The following is a 22667-nucleotide window of genomic DNA, read 5'->3' as shown; positions in this document are numbered from 1 at the left end:
TTTGTTTGTTTTGTCGATTTGTTTTTGATTTTTGCTAACACTGTATTTGTACTACGTTTTATCCATTCTTTTAGGAATCAAAGTCCCTGGAACTCTGTGTGAAGCTATGTAAAATCTCCCTACTTTTCTGTTGGTGTAGAGAGATACCTGTATGTTACATTTCCTTTTCTTGATAAGCAGGTGAATTTTGACGCCAAGTAGGGATTTTGAGCTGGAAACTATAGGCAGAGGATAGGCTATGTGGATTTCTTTCAGGACTATATTGTAAAATGATTGGTGCAAGCACTAGGTTAATGTGTGTCCACTTCTACTCATGGTATGAATGTTTACTCAGTTATTTATTGGTCCATTCTTCCATTCTTACTAATTATCTAACATTCTCACATAAGGAACTGATCTGTAAACAGACATTCATTTGTTATTGCTATTTATGGAAGCAATCAGGAACCTCCTACTGTACTGGGTAGCTGATAATAGACTTTTAACTCACAAAACAAAAAGGCTTTCTTTTCAGGATATGTGTTATTACAAATGTTTTTTTTTTTTATATTTTCAACCCTTATCCCAGTACTAAATTGATTTAATAGTGTATGTGTGTGTGTTTGTGTTTGTGTGTGTGTGTGTGTGTGTGTGTGTGTGTGTGTGTGGTGTACTTGCTCGAGAATAGACAAGCGTGGTTGAGTTTTGAGGGAACAAAATGGTGTGAAGTAATTATGTATTCACAGTACTCATACATGGGATTGTTAAGAAAAATAAATTAAAAATTGATAACATTTTCGAGTGAGAATTTTGGAACACTTTATTTTTTGATCATAATTTTCACAATTTTGAAGGATGAGTCTTAGATGATATTCGCTGTTTTAATCTTGGAAAGTGTTCACAATTATCTACATCTGGGAGCTTTGTGGTTGTTTTAGCATAACAGGGAACATACTTTCTCACAAAACTTTTGGATGGTGTCATGGCTATATTGCAAAGGGACATACTCTTAGCTTCTTCTTGCTGAGATTCATGGTTTGCAGCAGCTGACAGATAATACTTTTCAAGATTAAGGATATGCTCAATTGCTTTTTCTACATTATCAGGGAGCCCAGTCACTGTGATATTAGGATTATAAGACCCTTTTGGAGGTGAACGTATATCTACTTGGTATTGATCCATGATTTTATTGATGGTTTTTCCACGGAATCCGAAAACATTGCTACGAACCTGCTGGTTTAGTGTGATTTCTTTAGAAATTGTTTTTTCAATTTTATGTAACACTCTCATTATTGCATCTCGAGCAGCTAGAGTGTTCTCTTTATAACCAGTAATAGTGATTTGGTCTTGCACCTCATGGCTTCCTTTCTTTGGAAAACGGACAGTAACATCATGTTCTGTGCAAATTTGAGTAATAAGCAAGCCCTTATGACCAGTGATCTTAGCTCGATATTTAGAATCTAGGTTGAACATTAACTTAAAATTTCTTAGGGTCCGATCTTCTATTTCCATTTGTAAAGCCTTGACCCGCTTTTGTAATTTCATTTTGGCTTGTTCCACATTTGCTGCAAGACCCATAATAGATATGATATCAGAATTTTTTCCAGGTTGTGGTGGCTGCATATGAACTTCAAATTCCTTTACTAGTTTACGTAAACCACTTCCCTTGTGCCCAATGATATATGGATGTAGGTGAAGGGGCACATGAACTTCAGCAGTGACAGGAATTATAGATGCTAGAGCTTCAGTAGCTGCCTTGCAATTTTCCACTTGGCCTGAGATAAATATGGTGTCACTTTTCCTTGGGGAATTAGGAGCAAGGTCCTTAGCAGGCTTTTTCCACTTTTCTTTTCCTTTTTCCTGAGTAGCTAGATCCATATTTATGGCTGGCTTCTCTATATCTGGAAATTTGATTTCAACTTTATAATCCCTAGCAATTTGTTGGATTCGTGAAGTTATTGGTCCCATGATAAAAGGTTGGAAATTCTGTGGTATAACATATCGTGTTGTCACTTGGGAGCCCAAAGGCTCAAAAATTGCCTTAATGTGTTTCTTTGCTGCTTCAACGCAAGGTTTTGCACCTTTTATTGTGACTTTTGTATTCTGTCTCCCTGCATAAGAAAATGTAATAACTACACCACCATACTCTTCTGTCATTTCTTTTAAAAGCTGCCCCCTCCGCATGACAAAATAATGGTGAAATCTACGGTTTATTAGTATGGAATCATCCACTTCATTCTCAAAGTCTTTAACTAAATCCTCTAGTCGTTTTTGCACCTCTTTAACAGATTCCTCACTCCCTGTAATTGTGAGGGATTCTTGATCCTTATTCGTATGATTAGGGAAAAGGACACATGTCCCGGTCTCATCACAGATTTGGGAAATATTACCTCCATTTTTATTCACAAGGAACTGATGGTATTGTGATTTGACACGAATTTTCTCAGAGTAATTCTTGGCTTGCTCTTCTTCTGCAAGTTTTAGAAGCTTTGCTTTGGCCTTTTCAACACTTTCAACAGAGCCCATGATAATTACTTTATTCAGGCTTGACTTGTTTTTTGGAAAATGCAGATGGATCTTCCCACATTCTTCTATGATTGAATTTAATAAACATTCTTTGGGATTATTCAAATATTTGTATAGATTAGTAGGAATTGTAATTTCCTCCTCTGCAGTATCAGCTATCTCTTGCTGAATTGAAAGTATCCAGTTACGTGCAATTTCACAATTTTCTGGATATCCAGTAATGATAAACTCTTCTGAATTGCAGTTTTCTGGTGGAAAACTAATCTTGGTGTTGGTTGTTTCAGAGATTTTTTTAATGTTTGAAGCTCCTTTTCCAATTAACCTTTTGTGAAGCTTTTTTATGATAGAAATACTTATAGAATAATTATTTTCTTTAATATCTGTTAACATATTCTCCAAATACTGTGCACACTTCTCTGATTCATATCTTGGCCCTATCAGTTGAACAATATCACTTTTCTCTGCAGGATGTGGAAAATTGAGTATAACATCTGGGAATTTCTTACAAATTTCACGAACTCTTTCACCTTTTTGCCCAATAAGTATGTGGTGAAATTGGTGTTTGATGATTATGTCCTGGCTGTATTCTTCTTCCAAGTTATTAGCCAGATCAAGGAGTTCTTTTTTGGCCTGTTGGACACCCAGAGATTCTCCTTCAATTCGAATTGTGTGGTTCAATTCATTTTCAGGAACCATTGTGATAGAGACTTGGTTCCTCTCTGCAATTTTATTTAGGATAGCTCCATTATTCCCTGTCAGGTACTTGTGAAATTTACTATCACCATTTATCTCAGTATATTCCATTCTACTGATTAGGTCCTTGACAATGATGTCAAATTTTTCTTGAGCATAATTTACATCATCTATTGGTCCTTTCAGCGTTATTTTATCTTTAGCTGTAAAGTGTATTTGAACCTTTGGCACACACTCTGATATCTCAGCTATTTTCTCACCTTTCTTACCAATAATAAACCTGTGTAACCAAGAAGGAGCAAAGATTGAAGAAACAATATAATCATCATCATTGCCATGAACTTCATTAAATATTTCCCCAGAACTGTCAGGCTCACTGTGTTGTGTCATAGAATCTGATATGCTTTCTGATGGTGATTGTCCTGTTGAATCTTCACTTGTTTCTAGGATCTCTTCCAGAAAATTTCTTTTGAGGCTTCTGGTATAATTGCCTTGAAACTTCATCATCATACCCTCAGTTATAGTACTGGACTTCTCAGTCATATCATTTTTATGACAACGTGTCTGATCCACGTTCAGTTGTCTCTCATTAATATCTACATCTGTCTCATTGGCACTAGAGAGTTGAAAAGGGACATGTTCCTCTGTTTCTTGGAAAATGTCACTTGCTTGAAGGTATGGCTTACCAATTCGGGGATTAAATGCTTTTTCCATTTCTAATATCTGGATATCACTCTTACTATTTCTGTCAGATGTAGATAGGCTTCCATCTGAAGACTTCATCTTTGTAAGATTTGTGTCAACAGTATTTATATAATGGCTATGATTATGTGGACTTATGATCTGAGCATTTATTTCAGCTTCTTGCTCCGTATCTTGTGATTTATCACCAGTCTGGTCTAGAAAAAAGCAATGTTCTTGTTTGGAAATGAGAGTTAAAGGTAAATATTTTTCTTGACACCATTTCAAAATTTCATTCTCAGCATTTGTGACAGCTTCTGAGTTGCCAAACACTGTCACATAAAGACCTTGGTCTTTGATGAAAGATGATTCTAAGTTGACACCAGTGTTTTCCATGATATGTGCATAAAACTTTGCTAATGTACCTTCACCAAATTGAGTCAAATAATTTTCTTTTTCTAGTAATACATGAAAAACCTGAGTGAGGGTTGAAATTTCCCCAGCCTTAAAAATATTAATGCTTGATGATTCTGCAGTTTCTTCAGGATTTTCTGAAAAGTTTATTTTCTTTGGGTGTTCAGTGACTTCTTTGTTATATCTGGACATATGTACCACATCATTTGAACTTTTATAATGATTTTCTTTTTGAACAGACATGTTTTGGTATGAAGCAGAATTTCTTTTGGAATTCATTGTTGATTTTTGAGAAGATTCAATTCAGATGTGTTGCAGATAAAATGTCAATAGCAAAACCACAAATATTTCCTGTAGCTGCCTCCTTGCATATTACTGTATGGGAAAAACGAACTCTTTAAGGATGCTACCTCTTTCTAAATTAACTTATAGACTCAAGATAAAAGATTGCATTCTAATAGTTATACATTTTTATTTGACAAGATGCTCAAAATTCAACTATTAATCTATACTTATTATCTTGAGAGTACATGGAATGCTTGAATTATAAGAGTTATGAGGAAACTGCCACCACTGTTTTCCAAAGGAAAGTCTGATTTATTTATATTCACTAGAAATAACCTTTATTTTTCTAATTCAGCATCATTATTTTTTACCAGTACCCCAAACAGCACAGTTGAATACCAATAATCATATGGAAAATTTTAAGTCTCTAAGAAGGTATTACAATTTCCAGAATTTTTAGTTTTCTTTTTTTTATTGAGTAATAACTTAAAAATTCATACATTTCCTGTACATAATTAAATATTTTATTTGTTTTAGCAGACTTGGGGTTCTGTGCAACTCACATTCACTACATTTCTATCACCCTATAGAGATCCCTGAAGCTCACTTGCAGACAACTTCCATTTCTACCATCACACTCAGGAAAAGAAAAGAATATTTTTAATCTGTATGCTTACTTGATATGGAAATTTTATAAAAATGCATAGACTGCACATCCAGTTGAACCTCAATTCATTGATTGAGTATAATATTGATTCCTGTGCAACAAATTCTTAAATGTATCTACATGCTTTCTATGATTGGTGAGATTCAATCATGTTAAACCATAAGGCAATTTATCCATTCTGATTACTGAACCAATCTATTTCTATTAAAATTAGTCATAAAAACTGTTCTGATATAATTTCCTTTTTTAGGACCACTTCAACTACTAGAATTTTATACACAACAAGGTACTACTGCCTGTTGTGTCAAACTCAGGGACCATTTTTCTTTCTACAACCTTCCCCTATGTGATGTAGTTTAGGTTTAAATATCACCAACACTGCTACCAAATGAACAATCTCACCCCTGACCTGGAATGTTTATCCATGGAAGCTATTCATTATCCCTATTGTCCTTTTAAAATCCATGCAACAGATTCTTAATTGTATCCACATGTTTTCTATTCCTGTACTATTCTGGTTGTATATTTTTATTTATTAAGAAATTTTAGGAGGCTTGAGAGATGGTACAATAGTGTAAAGAGGAATGAGGTTGACTCCTAGTACTAATGTCATCAGGTCATATCTGTCTATGACTCTATATCCAGTGAATCTGAGACATTTTATGGAGCCTAGGGGCACACGCTCTCCCATGTATATGTATCTGCAGCCAGTCAAAGACATATACTAATAATTAAAAATAAAACAAATCTTTTTTAAAAAGACTTAAATCAAATGTTCTCTCACACATTTTTTCGTTTGTTTGTTTTTATTGGTTATTTTATTTACTTACATTTAAAATGTTATCACCCTTCCCAGTTAAATCCCATCCCCTTCTCTGTAACCACTGATTCTACGACGGTGCTCCCTACCTACCTATCCCATCTGAACTCAGCACCGTAGCATTCCTATGCTGGGTCTTCACTGGATCATCAAGCCTCCACAGCATCAGGGGCTTCCCTCCCACTGATGCCAGATAAGGTCATCCTCTGCTACATATGCGGCTGGAGCCATGGGTCCCTCCACATGTACTCTTTGGTTGGTGGTTTACTCCCTGGGAGATTTGCGGTTCTTGTTGATGGATATTGCTGTTTTTTTTTCCTTTGGGGTTGCTAACCCCTTCACTTCCTTCAGTCTTTCCCCTAACTCCTCCAATGGGGTCAGGGTTTTCAAGACTATTAAATGAGAACAATCTGAAGTGAATATCAATGGACTTGGACGCAACACTAGAGCAATTCTTACAATTGTGAATTCTTAATAAAGTAAATTTAAAATATTGAATATTATTTGTCATATAATATTCTCTAGAATGTGGATCACAAAACAGAAGTCTTAAGAATTCTCTCCATTTCCTTAATATGAAATTAAGGGGTTCCCTACCTACCTATCCCCTATCTACCTATCATCTATGTTTCTATAAGGAAGGGGATTTTACATGCTAAATGACACTGTGAAAATATTTCTTCTGTTGTATAGAGTTGTCATTTAATACAGTTTAGTGAATAATGATGGTTTCATTCTAGAATATTATAGGTCATATTTGTAAATCAGTAACAGTTTCTAAATATTCTTAGCAATTATTTGCAAATACATATATCTATATTTTATAAATTATAATTTAATTTTATATAAATTAAAATTTGCTAATATTCCTCATTTATTTTCATAAAATACTTTGTTGTAAATAACTTGTAAATAAAAATGTCACACAGCTAAGATAAATCTGTATATCTCAGTGCATTTCTATACAGTGAGAAGAGATGCTCTGATTTTGTGAAACTTTGCTTTACATTTTACAACTTTACAATCAATTATATTTTTATGATTTTATCTATCCTCCAAACCCCTCTTTAAAATATATGACTAAGCTAAAAGTAAATTAGGTCTTTCCTTATGACCTAATGTTAACTTTCTGTTCTCCTTTCTACATGTTATGTTATAACTACATTTACATTTACTCATGTTATATACTATAGCCTAAGATTCTAAATGAGAGAGAACATGTATTTGTGGAATTTGAGATTGGGTGATCTTATTTAATATTATACATTCTAAGTCAATACAATTTTCTTCAAATTTGGTGGAAATGATACTCCACGTAATTTACTTCCCTTACCAAATATTATGTCTGCAGTTGGTGATAATTTCTCTATTTTAAAATAACTAATTCTACTTTAATTTAGAATATCTAACCATCTATCCACTGTACACAGAAACTCATTTTGAAATATTATGTCTGAGATCCTCTTTGAGCAGTTAGTTATCTAATCATGTCAAACATTCTTCATTGTTGAAATTAGTTTCGAACAAACTGATACAATATTAGTTTTCATAAAAGCTTGCCATGTTCTAGCCTACCTTTTCTTCTTGTCCAGTTTATAGGCTTCTGCTTGATGATAAATCTCTGAGAGCACAGACTTAGCTCACAGGGCTCTATAATAATTAGAGATGAAAACTTCATGGAACTGGTGACTGGCCTCAATGTGAATGGCAAAGCTGAAAAGACAACGAGAATTTTTCAGTTGGTTGAAATGTAGAATGATACAGTATTTAAAATGTGATGTTGTCTAAAATCAATATCAGGGATGGAAATAAATACTTTAGGCAACTTATTCTAAAATAGCAGGATTGAATGATATCGCCTGAGGACGACCCCCCCCCCACCTTCCTTGTAGAACATCATTTTAAGAAGGAGGAAACTATCATAATTACTTCATCTTACAATTTTAACTGTGACAATTGACAAAATTTAAAAATCAAAATATCATGCAAAACAATGGAAGGTTTGGGTATAAGGGTCTTTTTGAGGACAACTATGGAAAATGAATTTGTCACTGGTGAAGCGTGACTATTTCATATATTTTAAACTGTTCCTCGAATATCTTTTGTTTTCTGCCCAATTTTTGGTCTAAGAAATTTATTTGACATTCCAAAGTGTACAATATACATAAAATTATTCTTTAGCAGAGCCTTTCTGTGAAGAATAAAGACATACTCTTGTCTCCTCAAAAGTAAATACATATAAGCCTGTTAATCATCTGGGTCAGAAAACAATGTCAAAAACCCATCTTTTCCAAAATTAAGAAGCAATGACTCTATCTCAGCATATGGGTTGACACAATGAACTCTCTGTACACTCTCACCTAGTCACTTCATGAGAGCGTGTTTTACACAATGGTTCCTTTCAACACTGATCAGTCACAATCCTTAAGGGTCTCACACTTTACTCTGAAATCAACTCAATCTTATCTTAATGTGTATCTTCTTTCCATATTCTTCTGCACTATAATCTGTGTGTCTCCTTTAAATTCATTCAAAAGAGCTCACACAGACCAGAGAGCTGATACAAGGCTAGAGTCATATTCTTGTAACAAAAATATGTCAAAATAGCTTAATTTGTACGTTAATTTAGATCAAATAAAAGGCTTCCCTTCTATATATTGCTCAAAATACATAAAAAATTTAGATAATCCTAAGAATACTAATTTACATATTAATATCAATATCTTTTCAAGAAATGTTCCTGGAACAAAATATATAAAGGATCATTCTTAAATATCATCCTGAGTGAGGTAATCCAATCACAGAAAAACACACATGGTATGCACTCATTGATAAGTGGCTATTAGCCCAAATGCTTGAATTACCCTAGATGCCTAGAACAAATGAAACTCAAGACGGATGATCAAAATGTGAATGCTTCACTCCTTCTTTAAAAGGGGAACAAGAATACCCTTGGCAGGGAAGAGAGAGGCAAAGATTAAAACAGAGACTGAAGGAACACCCATTCAGAGCCTGCCCCACATGTGGCCCATACATATACAGCCATCCAATTAGACAAGATGGATGAAGCAAAGAAGTGCAGGCCGACAGGAGCCGGATGTAGATCGCTCCTGAGAGACACAGCCAGAATACAGCAAATACAGAGGCGAATGCCAGCAGCAAACCACTGAACTGAGAACGGGACCCCCGTTGAAGGAATCAGAGAAAGAAGTGGAAGAGCTTGAAGGAGCTCGAGACCCCTTATGAACAACAATGCCAAGCAACCAGAGCTTCCAGGGACTAAGCCACTACCTAAAGACTATACATGGACTGACCCTGGTCTCTGACCTCGTAGGTAGCAATGAATATTCTAGTAAGATCACTGGTGGAAGGGGAAGCCCTTGGTCCTGCTAAGACTGAACCCCCCAGTGAACGTGATTGTTGGGGGGAGGGCGGCAATGGGGGGAGGATGGGGAAGGGAACACCCATAGAGAAGGGGAGGGGGAGGGATTAAGGGAATGTTTGCCTGGAAGCCAGGAAAGGGAACAACACTCGAAATGTAAATAAGAAATACTCAAGTTAATTAAAAAAAAAAAGCATCATTCTTGGTAGCATTGGTAGGTGAAGGTGATATGTGTGTGTGTGTGTGTGTGTGTGTGTGTATGTTGGTTTATATGTAGTTTGTTGTTCATATATAGTGTTTTATATATTTTGTGATATGTATTCTGATGTGCATTCACAAATTTGGTCAGAAATATTTTAAACCTTGATAATATGAAATAAACATACCATAAGAAATTATGCTACTATATAATTGATTAAGGGAAAAATTATATATATATATATATATATATATATATATATATATATATATATATCTTTAGTAGAATTCCTGGGAAGAAGTAGTTTAAACAATTCAGATTTATTTGCAAAATTAAAACTATTTGCTTTCAAATTCACATGAAAGCTAACTTAGCTTTATCTATTAGACCTGAGGAGGTAAAAGATCATTTTTAACAAAATAGCATATGTATGTGTGTGTGTGTGTGTGTGTGTGTGTGTGTGTGTGTGTGTGTGTGTGTCTGTGTGTGTGTGTGTGTTTAGATGTCCTCTGGGGTCCAGAAAATCATTGTTTAATCTTCTGAAACTATGATTATAGCCGTTTGAGAACCATTTGAGAACTTCGGACTTGTACAGTGCGAACTGAACGCTGATTCTATGTAAAAGCAGCAAGTCTTTTTAACTGCTACACCCTCTCTCAGTATTTTTAAATGCTATGGTTTAGCAATTAGAATAAAGGTTATACATACACAAATTTTGTCTGAAATATTTCAACATTTTTTTGCCTGACAATAAAAATTGACTTGGTTGTGTGAAAATAATTAATATATTATTTTAAACATTAATTTATTATAAGTGTGCATTATGTAATTGTGCATATGTGCATATAATTTAAAATTTATTCATAACCACTATCTTTTGTTAAGATATATAATCATTGTCTTGCATGTATATATGTATATGTGAATATATGTATGTAGTAGCATCTTGTCTATGCATGTTTTTCTACTACATGATGAAATAATTATGAGACAGGTTCAAGGCAGCACTCATATATTCTGAATGGTGCTTTCAAGCTTATTTAATTTATTATAATTTCTTTGATTCTGTAGAGAAAAATAGGAAATAGAGAATGACATTACATAGAATAACATTACATAATAATGCTTTTAAAAAGGTGGTGTCAACAGAAGATTGAAAGTCTTCCCCTATACTGGCTACCTGCGAGAATGCATCAAAACCAGAAAAGTATAAATAGTGAAATAACCCATAAATTTCACAGAGGTACCTAACTCTCCCTCCCATTTGGCCCAGCTCTTTAACAACCTCTTGCTTTTCTTTCTCTTCTTTAATAACCTATCTCATTTCCTAAAATTATGCACACATCTCTATACATTTAATTCTTAAGAAACACAAGTCAGAAACACTTTAGCAGGTACCCTCTTGGGACCCAAATCTTTCCCTTAAATCTGAAGAGCAAGCTAGTAGATAAACATGAAATGATGCTGAAGTCTTCTTTTGTCTTTCAGAAGAGGAGCCAAGGTATTACTGTTCCTTCTTTCCTTGGTCTTGGAAACTATGGACAGATTTGTTCATATCATATGAAAAACAACTTCACCATTTCTCTTTCCTTTTCTTTCTGAGCAATGCCATATGCTATGGCCATTTTTGAGGGCCAAGAATGTGCCTGGGAATCTCTCTCTCTCTCTCTCTCTCTCTCTCTCTCTCTCTCTCTTTCTCTCTCTTTCTCTCTCTCTCTCATTTTTCAATAAAGGTAGCTTAATTTATGTTTATGTCAACACAAGAAAGTATATGTGTTGTGTATGCAAGGAAGAGGCTTCTAAGTTAAGACTTATATTTATGGACCAAAGCTACTGGTAGTATTTGATACTTAGTCTGTGATATACAAATGATGACTTATGTTCTGAAAATAAATTGGTCTAAGTTATCATGATACTGTTGCCTTGACAAATATCCACAAGATCTGCCCAGATCACAACTCTTGTTATTAATCAAGACAGTAGTAGTCACCAGATTAGCTAATATGGTAATGATAAGACTACACAAGATCCCCAAAGCCACTGGATCCTTAGAAGATCTTTCTGTACCTAGACATTCCTGCATCAACTGAATTTATGTGTGTACAACGAATTTTCACTTATCTATTTCTTTGCTTCTTCCTTTCATCTTCCCAGACACTGATCTGGAGTGGATGATAAGAATGGCTCACTGAGGAACCTCGCATATCCCGGTCCACAGCTCCCTGCTCCCAAACCCTGTGGGAGAGAGAGCTCATCGCCCAAACAGGTGGGCACTCCTGAGATTGCAGGGCAGGAAAGACCTCCATTACTGCCCACCCTGGCCCACATCCCTGGCCCAAGAGGAAGCTGTATAGGGCCTCTGGGAACAGGAAGAAAGGGGCACGCAAGCTGCAGGAACATTGCTGTTCAGACTGTGCCCGGATCTGAAGGGACCTGGTAAAACAGCTCCCAGTACCCAAATCCTGTGGGAGACAGAGCTTCACATTCAGAGGGGCAGACACACCTGGGAAGCTATAGGATACTACTCTGTGACCACATTTCTGACATGTCCTCACAGCACAGCAGGGTCAGTGGGGGATAGTTTAAAATCTTTGTTCATTCAAAATGTAAATAAGAAATTCCAATTTAATACAGATGAGGAAAAAAAAAACCACCACCACCACCAACAACAACAACAACAAACCAAGATACTGTTTTAAAACTGTAACCATTCAAATCCTGATATGTCTTTTATGGTATATGTAACTGTGGAAAGCCCATTTTCAAACAGAAAAAAATAGACATCAGAATTCATATGAAATATCTTTCCTCAGTCTAAAAAGCTATGTCTAACCAGAGTAGTAGTCAGTTCACCCAAAGTGCCAGATGAAAGGAAATCCATTTTTACAAGTGATGCTTAAAGTGGAGACTCCTATAAATACAACCCTTTTCTGTATTTACAATACTCTATTCAAGGAAAGATGTATTGGGAACCATGGAGCAATTCAAGTCCAGGTCTTGTTTTAAAAATATAGCCTTAAATAACACAAGGAGATGCATAGAACTGAATATGATGACACATCTTGATTCATTAGCAACTTCGAGACCTTTAGCTTATGAATTTGCATAAAACACTTTTCTGTTATACCACTTGATTGTACCTCTAAGGGGGATAAGGTAACAGAAAAATTTGGGAAGAAACTAAAAAGGATATAGATGGGATAATGTCAAAAGCATTATGTCTGTCTTCATAGTAATCAAAATCTTCAAGACCAGAACTCCTGGATTGAGTGATAATCATAGGTTAATATTAGAAAGCCTAACTAAATAAAATGTATTAAGGAACTTGTTACCTTTGACAGGATCAGAAATTTCACTCAACGTGAATTAATTCTTGCTTTATATCTCAACATGCTAGTTGAAGTTCACCAACTTGATTCCTTTATTGCCAGAAGAAGCTCTTTAGTATTGATAATAGCCAATAAGTCCTGGACATACAAAGATGGCTTCAGAAATTATAGATTAATCCTTAGATCCCTCAGATTTTTTCTATTGAACACCAAAATCTTGTAGTTCAACAAGCAATAACTTGAGGATGAGCAATGGGAACAAAAGAGAAGAAATATAGAAACCCAGATGGTTGTGTTCAGATTATGTTATTTCTTGAGTAACATATTGGTCCAGCTTAAATACCAGCGTATCTGTGGTAGTCTTCAGTGATCAAAAGGAAAAGCCCATGTACCTTTCAGTGGAAGGGCTCAGAAATAGCTACAGTGTACTTATATATAATAAATAAATACATCTTCATGTATATAAAAGAAGGTCTCAGACAAGCACCAGGGTCAAGAACCATATAGTATTGCTGACTAGTCAATGTTCTATGAGTCATTGCACTGGGATATATATGAATTGTGCCTCTTCTCAGTATAGAGGGGTCAGTTCCAATATCACAGCTACCTTGTAAGAGTAATAATACCTGGGGATGAAGTTGACTCCATTTCCTGAAATCTTCATCTTTACTGAAGAACTTTTGATTACTTTAGATGTATCATGTAAGGAGATTAATCTATTTATTGATACTGAGACATTTATTTGATCTAGCTCTTTTTCTGGAAATCTATCCTTCTAGTCTATAGATAAAATTAGCTTGGTACCCAAAGACAATACTTTACTCTACAAGTAATGTGTAAATTTGTAGACCAGGTTTTTATTCATCTAATCCTGATCGTCTGTCAATGTCCATTTCCTCAGTTGAGATGAGATTTGTTCAGCTGCTCAATAGAATTCTAGAAATTCTGTAATGTATCTAAAGCTATGATCTCTTTCGCTTTTGAAGTACACAAAGAAATTCTAACAATTCTAGAATTGTCTTGACCTTTGATGAAAGAAATTTTTTCAAGGTTGTATTGAACATCTCCATAGATGTCAAAACACAAGAACTCGACACCTAGCTTCACATACCCAATATAAAATCAGAAGCTTCAAACATAGTGAAGAGTTAAAAGATAATATCTATATCTGTGAATTGATGGAAGATCTGAAAGTTCTCTTCAAAACTAGTGTATATTGTCTTAAGTGTTCTAAAACAGTCTGTGATCCAGTATCTCTTCTAGAATCCTAGACCAATGCAGGGCAGTTTAGGTGTTCTAGGCAAAATGAAATATTTTATTTTGCTTTTATTTGTTCTTCCTTTTGCTACAGGAATAAGCAATCTGTTTGCACGTATTGCAATGAAGATATATAATCTCAACAACTCATTTCATTGATGGCTTTGTCCTAAAATGTAACAACTGCAAGCAATCCTTTAGAGGATTCTGACAGTACAAATTAAATGACCCACATTAAGGCAATATACGCCATTTGAAGTATGTTACATAGAGTGAAATCACCAGTTGAGGATGGGAGAGAAGCCTGAGGTTTAAATACCAAAATTGGAAGACCGTTCCTTCAGGACATTTATTTGAACTAAAGAGCTACATGAGTGTCTTTGAACAACTCAGTTTCTAAGTATTTTCCTTATATTGTTAGGACTGGCATATTGCTTATAGGGATTCTAAATGTCCAAATCCATTGGGTAGTTGATAAGGAAAGGAGAAGAAACATGCTCAGAGTAAGGGGAAGATGATATTTCAGATTATACCTCTTACATATCCCACTTTTATTATGTCCTTGGGCAATAGATAATTTATTTTTTCAGAACCTGTTCTTAATCTGTTAAAATAAACAATGATATTAGGCACAAGCCACTGGTATTCCTCTGTCAAATAATAAATTTTTATCACTAAATAATGATAGCAAAGAAGCTTAACCGTTGTCCACCATTCAACCTTCTTATGCTTATCATTCAGAATATAACCTAACAAACTTCTCACACAATAGCCACTCCTTCAATATGCAAAATTATTATTTCCTTGGAAACCAACTCTTATCTTTTAGGGATCTGGTTGCATAAATCCCTTTATAATACTGTACATCTTTTCAATATCTTTTTGTTATACACACACTTGGTCCACAGTTCCTATACTGCTATAAACCTATAGGCTATTTGTAGTAGAATCTCATTAATCCTGCTTAAATCTATGCAGTGGCAGTGGTGTGCTTTCCTCTAAGCTGTATTGAACATAGACCCACAGCTCTTTTGACTGCATTCCTTGTCACCTACATGAAGACTCCCTTCCTATCTTCTGTACCTTCCAAGCTTGATGTTATTCTTCCTTCCACAGCATGGCAGCTATCCTTTTCTCCTCCCTTTGTCCCTTGCCTGGGAATTCTGAAATTAACACCTCTGTTTTCCTGTCCAGCCATTGGCAGCAGGCAGCTTTATTTACTATTCAAAACCAACAGAGGGCAGGAATCCTTACCATCATATATATGGACATGCAGATTCTTGTACAATTTATGGACCAAATTAACATAACACAAACATTAGAGCAAACCACAACTGTCATCAGAAAGGCTTCTTTGTGAAAGAAGGGAATTTTCTATTCTAATTCCAAGACAGCAAATTCCGTGTCCATCCAACTTATCAAATTATAGTATAGTTGGGAAGTCTTTCCTAATTTTCCTTATCAATTTGGGATCCTTTCTCAAGAACTCCTAGTTACACATTTCTAATAGAAAGAAGAAAAATACAGCAGTAGATATTAGTAAACTTATAGTACTTGGCATCCTAAATACTGATAAGCCAGTTTTGTGTTAGTAGGACTGCATTGGAATAAACTGAATGGTTTTGTGTGCCCCATGGAAATTACAGCATTAGTAACATCAGTATATACACTTTTTCTGCTAAGACAGTAGATAAGGCAGACCATTGGAGTTTCTGTTGAGAAAGCTTTCACCGATTTACACAAAATTTCCTTCAGAATTGCTGGATTTAGATATTCTGGAACCAATGTGGGAGTGATTAGCATAATGTTCAATAAATATGCTACTTTTAAATTAATTTAATGAAAGTTGAACAAAGTCATATAAAATTAGAAGAGATGATTAAGGTACAGACAAATCTAAACTCTAATATTCATTATGAGTCACCTAATAGTATTTATCTCTAAATAAATGAAGAGCTTCTTATTGAGAATAATACCCACAGTGGCTCTATTATTCATGCTTCTGATTTTAGCTTATCACTCAGATTCTTGTATATTAAATCTCAGTACTCAATTAGTATGTTGTAGAATAAAACAACTTCTTAAAGTAAATGTGCTGGCCCTTCAGAGCTACCTACTTTATAACCCATACAAAACCTGATCATGAAGAGGAGAATCATCTCTATTGGTAGGAAGAATAAAAAGAAAATTCTGTGGTCTGCATTAGGCAGTGTCTATGCTCTTTCACACAGATGATTGCTTGCTTCTGTTAATGGAAAAGAGTTTTCATACTACACTGGTTTTGGCTAGACGTGAGTTAAAATAGGAAATAGGGCAGCAGAGAAAAAATCCACATATTGATGTGTAAAAAACAAGCATTTGCACCAGATGTTTGGAAGAAGATTACCATTACTTGTTGCAAATTCAACAAGGCAAAATTAAAAGAAAATAAATTAAAATACAAAAAAGGAAGAAGTCATGGTCTTCTTATCTTTCCATGTTTGGAGAGCAAATCCATGATTCCAGTTTAGGATAATTCCAAGCTAATTTGTATTTGTCTTAAATAACTATCTCATTATCTATAATAATACATTTGTTTTTGTGCAATTCATCATTGAGAAAGAAGATCCTGAAACATGCCAAAACATGTCACAAATGCTTCCCATATACATATTTGCACAAATAAGCTTAATAGCAATTTTTGTATGTTTGAAATATTTATATATTACTATTATTGTACCTGAGAGTCTATCTCATGTGCAGGCCTTGAATTTTCTTTTTAATCAAGAATGACCATGAATTTCTGATTATTCTGCCTATATCTATCAATTGATGTAATTAAAGTCATGCATCACCACAAGCAAGTAACATTAAAGCATAAGCATAATTAATGTTAGGCAATACTCTTCTTCCTGAAATTTATTGCGAGAAATATGATTATATTATGATGATGGATATCTAGTTAAAATCTGAGGACAAACATCCCTGTCTATCAGCTTTGGGCCCTATCTAATGTGTCCTTCATGAATCAGTACTTTTGCAAGTAAGAATAAGTAGTGGGAAAAAGAAGAGAAAAGATCAAATTGTTCCTCTGTAGAATTTGAAGTGCCATGGTAAATTAATGATTGCCTCTTCTACAAATCATAAGATGCATGTGTAGTAATACTCCTTGAAAAGATTAACAAATTCTTCCCCTACACATACAAGGACAGAGACTTCTTCTGATAAGGGGGAAATCCTGTTTTGCAAACTCAAGATAATTATCTAAAACCAAAAGTTTAAGTGAAACATGGTATCCTAAAGATACTTTAAGGCAGGAGAAATACTTATCTCCTTTAATGAAATATGTTCTTGTAAGATACCTAACTAGATGCTAACATTAAACTAAATGGAGAGAAACTTGAAGCAATCCCACTAAAATCAGGGACTAGACAAGGCTGCCCACTCTCTCCCTACTTATTCAAATTCAATATAGTTCTTGAAGTTCTAGCCAGAGCAATCAGACAAGAAAAGGAGGTCAAGGGGATACAGATCGGAAAAGAAGAAGTCAAAATATCACTATTTGCAGATGATATGATAGTATATTTAAGTGATCCCAAACGTTCCACCAGAGAACTACTAAAGCTGATAGACAACTTCAGCAAAGTGGCTGGGTATAAAATTAACTCAAATAAATCAGTTGCCTTCCTCTATACAAAAGAGAAACAAGCCGAGAAAGAAATTAGGGAAACCGACACCCTTCATAATAGACCCAAATAATATAAAGTACCTTGGTGTGACTTTAACAAAGCAAGTAAAAGATCTGTACAATAAGAACTTCAAGACACTGAAGAAGGAAATTGAAGAAGACCTCAGAAGATGGAAAGATCTCCCATGCTCATGGATTGGCAGGATTAATATAGTAAAAATGGCCATTTTACCAAAAGCAATCTACAGATTCAATGCAATCCCCATCAAAATACCAATCCAATTCTTCAAAGAGTTAGACAGAACAATTTGCAAATTCATCTGGAATAACAAAAAACCCAGGATAGCTAAAGCTATCCTCAACAATAAAAGGACTTAAGGGGGAATCACTATCCCTGAACTCAAGCAGTATTACAGAGCAATAGTGATAAAAACTGCATGGTATTGGTACAGAGACAGACAGATAGACCAATGGAATAGAATTGAAGACCCAGAAATGAACCCACACACCTATGGTCACTTGATTTTTGACAAAGGAGCCCAAACCATCCAATGGAAAAAAGATAGCATTTTCAGCAAATGGTGCTGGTTCAACTGGAGGGCAACATGTAGAAGAATGCAGATCGAACCATCCTTATCACCCTGTACAAAGCTTAAGTCCAAGTGGATGAAGGACCTCCACATCAAACCAGACACCCTCAAACTAATAGAAGAAAAACTAGGGAAGCATCTGGAACACATGGGCACTGGAAAAAAATTCCTAAACAAAACACCAATGGCTTACGCTCTAAGATCAAGAATCGACAAATGGGATCTCATAAAACTGCAAAGCTTCTGTAAGGCAAAGGACACTGTGGTTAGGACAAAACGACAACCAACAGACTGGGAAAAGATCTTTACCAATCCTACAACACATAGAGGCCTTATATCCAAAATATACAAAGAACTCAAGAAGTTAGACCGCAGGGAAACAAATAACCCTATTAAAAAATGGGGTTCAGAGCTAAACAAAGAATTCACAGCTGAGGAATGCCAAATGGCTGAGAAACACCTAAAGAAATGTTCAACATCTTTAGTCATAAGGGGAATGCAAATCAAAACAACCCTGAGATTTCACCTCACACCAGTGAGAATGGCTATGATCAAAAACTCAGGGGACAACAGATGCTGGTGAGGATGTGGAGAAAGAGGAACACTCCTCCATTGTTGGTGGGATTGCAGACTGGTACAACCATTCTGGAAATCAGTCTGGAGGTTCCTCAGAAAATTGGACATTGAACTGCCTGAGGATCCAGCTATACCTCTCTTGGGCATATACCCAAAAGATGCCCCAACATATAAAAAAGACATGTGCTCCACTATGTTTATTGCAGCCTTATTTATAATAGCCAGAAGCTGGAAAGAACCCAGATGCCCTTCAACAGAGGAATGGATACAGAAAATGTGGTACATCTACACAATGGAATATTACTCAGCTATCAAAAACAAAAACTTTATGAAATTCGTAGGCAAATGGTTGGAACTGGAAAATCTCATCCTGAGTGAGCTAACCCAATCACAGAAAGACATACATGGTATGCACTCATTGATAAGTGGCTATTAGCCCAAATGCTTGAATTACCCTGGATACCTAGATCAAATGAAACTCAAGACGGATGATCAAAATGTGAATGCTTCACTCCTTCTTTAAATGAGGAAAAAGAATACCCTTGGCAGGGAAGAGAGAGGCAAAGATTAAAACAGAGACTGAAGGAACACCCATTCAGAGCCTGCCCCACATGTGGCCCATACATATACAGCCACCCAATTAGACAAGATGGATGAAGCAAAGAAGTGCAGACCGACAGGAGCCGGATGTAGATCGCTCTGGAGAGACACAGCCAGAATACAGCAAATACAGAGGCGAATGCCAGCAGCAAACCACTGAACTGAGAATAGGACCCCCGTTGAAGGAATCAGAGAAAGAACTGGAAGATCTTGAAGGGGCTCGAGACCCCATATGTACAACAATGCTAAGCAGCCAGAGCTTCCAGAGACTAAGCCACTACCTAAAGACTATACATGGACTGACCCTGGACTCTGACCTCATAGATAGCAATGAATATCCTAGTAAGAGCACCAGTGGAAGGGGAAGCCCTGGGTCCTGCTAAGACTGAACCCGCAGTGAACTAGACTGGTGGGAGGAGGGCGGCAATGGGGGGAGGGTTGGGAGGGGAACACCCATAAGGAAGGGGAGGAGAGAGGGGGATGTTTGTCCGGATACCAGGAAAGGGAATATCACTCGAAATGTATATAAGAAATACTCAAGTTAATAAAAAAATATAAATAAATAAATAATAAGAAAAAAAAAGATACCTAACTAGAAATCTTAAGTGCTTAAATGCAACATAGAGGAAAAAGCAACCTAGATAGATGTCCTGAATGGTAGGATTTGTTAAAACTGAGATATAAAACATATGCACAATTACTAGAAACAAATTCAATGATGTGTACAAACACAAAGGTTAGCAGGTACACATGATGCTATGAGATATCATATATATATACATATATATATAATGTACTAATCATTTTAGAGAAGAGATACTTAAATGATTATATTAAATAAATTGGTTTTTTTTGCTTTTGTTTTTTTTTGTTTGTTTTTGGTTTTTTTATCGTGTCAAGCCAGGAAAGAAGGAGAGGAAGAGAGGAAGAGAGAGAGAGAGAGAGAGAGAGAGAGAGAGAGAGAGAGAGAGAGAGGAAGAGTGGAAGAGCAGAAGGAAGAGAGAGAGTCTCCTGTAGCTTTATTCACCACTTATATACCCAAGTCTCAAATAAATTGGTTTTAAAGTAGGCAATAATCATGAGAATTCTGGACAATGAAAAAATGTAACTTAAAATTTAAACGAACTGGTTTATTGATACATAGCTTTATGCACATCACTGTAAATATGGAGGAAGGAGGATTAAGTGTTCAAATTTATGCTTATTTTTGCAACAAATTCACAGGTAACATAGGTTATGTAAGACTGATCTAATTCAAAGGGCTTATGCTATTTTGTATCTAGACTTATTTATGGAGGGATATTGGGAGAAGAAAAAAGAACCATGGGGCATGGGGAAAAAGGACACAAGAGAGTAGTGTTTTATTTTTCACAATGAAAATATGCTACTAAAAGTTATGACAAATAAGATTATAACACTAATTATAAGACAACAAGTTATTAGTGAAGAGATAGTCAAATGTAATCAATAAAGTATGACACGGAAAAAAAAAGACTGATCTAATTCAGTAACTCAACAAAAACGTTGGAAATAAAGTACAACATCTTGGGATAAGGAAAAGTTAAGGTACCAGTACTTTGTAAAATACTCTGTTGCAGTAGTCAAAGGTCAAAGATAAATTGGACATTCAGTAGTGTGCAGAAAATGTTTAACTATTTCATGTAAAGTATAATATTCAGAGTACCTTAATATAGCTCTGAAATACTGATTATATGGAGGTTAAAAAGACAACTCAGAAATAATTGTAAGTTCTCTTGACTTAGTGCAAACAACAAGCAAACTACTCCCAGTACCTGGATTGGCCTAGGCTAAGATTGGGAACAAATGTCCAATTCATGAGTATAAACTTTTGATAATTAGGAACAGGAAAGGAAATAATATAACAAAATATTGGCTAATTTTAGAAAATATAGTTTTAAAGAAATAGTATCAATATTAGAGTTCATGAAGTAATGAAAAACAGTCCATTGTACTGAAGGCTATTATATTTTTAATAAATTAAAGATGATTGTTCAACAAATATGCTTTCTAAGAAGATTATTATTAGACACTCATATACTTAGAATAAATTGTTGTGAGATTTGTCAAAAAATTATCATTTGTTAAAGATAAAGTGAATCCTTTAAAAGTTCAGAAATTTTAAAGAAAAGAAAGAGACAAAACAACAAAAAGGTAAAATATCAGAGTAATCAATGGTGGTAATGAAATATATTTTATAAAAGACATCAACATTCTGATTCCATGACTAAAAGGAAAAGCAAGATAACTACATGTTTCTAATGCGTATATAGTTAAGATATTAAACTAACATTCAGTATATTCTAATATACGGGCACAAATTTCATTATTACAATGAGAAAAGAATAATTCAGAAAGAAGAATAAAAAAACATTCTTAAGAGACTTGAATATGAGACCATGGAAATTCCTCTGAAAATTAAAAGATACTTTTAGGAAGGAATAATTAAACAATGGCTCATCCCATAATTGAGTAATTATATAGAACAGAGGTCCAAACTCAAGTGTAACTTAATAGAACATTCAAATGTCAATGAAAAGTTACATAAAATTCCAAAGAAGTTTAAAAAGAAACTTGATACCTGGAAAGGATGAACTACCAGACTGGACAAAGCTGGAGCTTTCTGAATCTACATGAAGGTTCCTATGACAACTGAACTATGAGGGAGATACTTACCTCACAATACAAAAGTTAACAAAGATGGCCATTTTTCTCCAGTGTCAAAATGAGTCTGGAAAAAAAATCAGTTCTGAAGTAAAAATTTGACAGAATTTGAGAGTAAAAAGCATTTTTTAAAAGAATTTTATTCATATATTAACAGGTAAATATATTGCCTTAAAACATTTAAGATTAATTCAGAAGAGCAAATCCTATAAAGAAACAAATAGAAAAGTCTATTGAAATTATATCAACATAATATAATTAAATATATAAATGTGGAAATTCTAAGTGACAATCTCTGATAATAGTAATAATAGTAATGA

The 22667-nt window shown here is 34.9% G+C and overlaps 1 protein-coding gene across 1 annotated transcript; it reads right to left on the bottom strand.

The window, feature by feature from the left end:
- Positions 1-781: 781 nt before the first annotated feature.
- On the bottom strand, positions 782-22317 carry Hdlbpl2 (high density lipoprotein binding protein like 2). Its single transcript, NM_001419543.1, has 3 exons — positions 22265-22317; positions 7641-7778; positions 782-4668 (listed from the first exon to the last, which is right to left on the bottom strand). Exon 3 carries the CDS (start codon positions 4570-4572, stop codon positions 820-822), a length of 3753 nt encoding a protein of 1250 aa, NP_001406472.1. The 5' UTR covers positions 4573-4668; positions 7641-7778; positions 22265-22317; the 3' UTR covers positions 782-819.
- Between the last annotated feature and the right edge of the window lie 350 nt (positions 22318-22667).

This window comes from Rattus norvegicus, chromosome X (genome assembly GCF_036323735.1).
Source record: "Rattus norvegicus strain BN/NHsdMcwi chromosome X, GRCr8, whole genome shotgun sequence".
NCBI lineage: Eukaryota > Metazoa > Chordata > Mammalia > Rodentia > Muridae > Rattus > Rattus norvegicus.
Note: the sequence above shows the minus strand (reverse complement) of the source record. Positions and strands in the feature narration are given on the sequence as shown.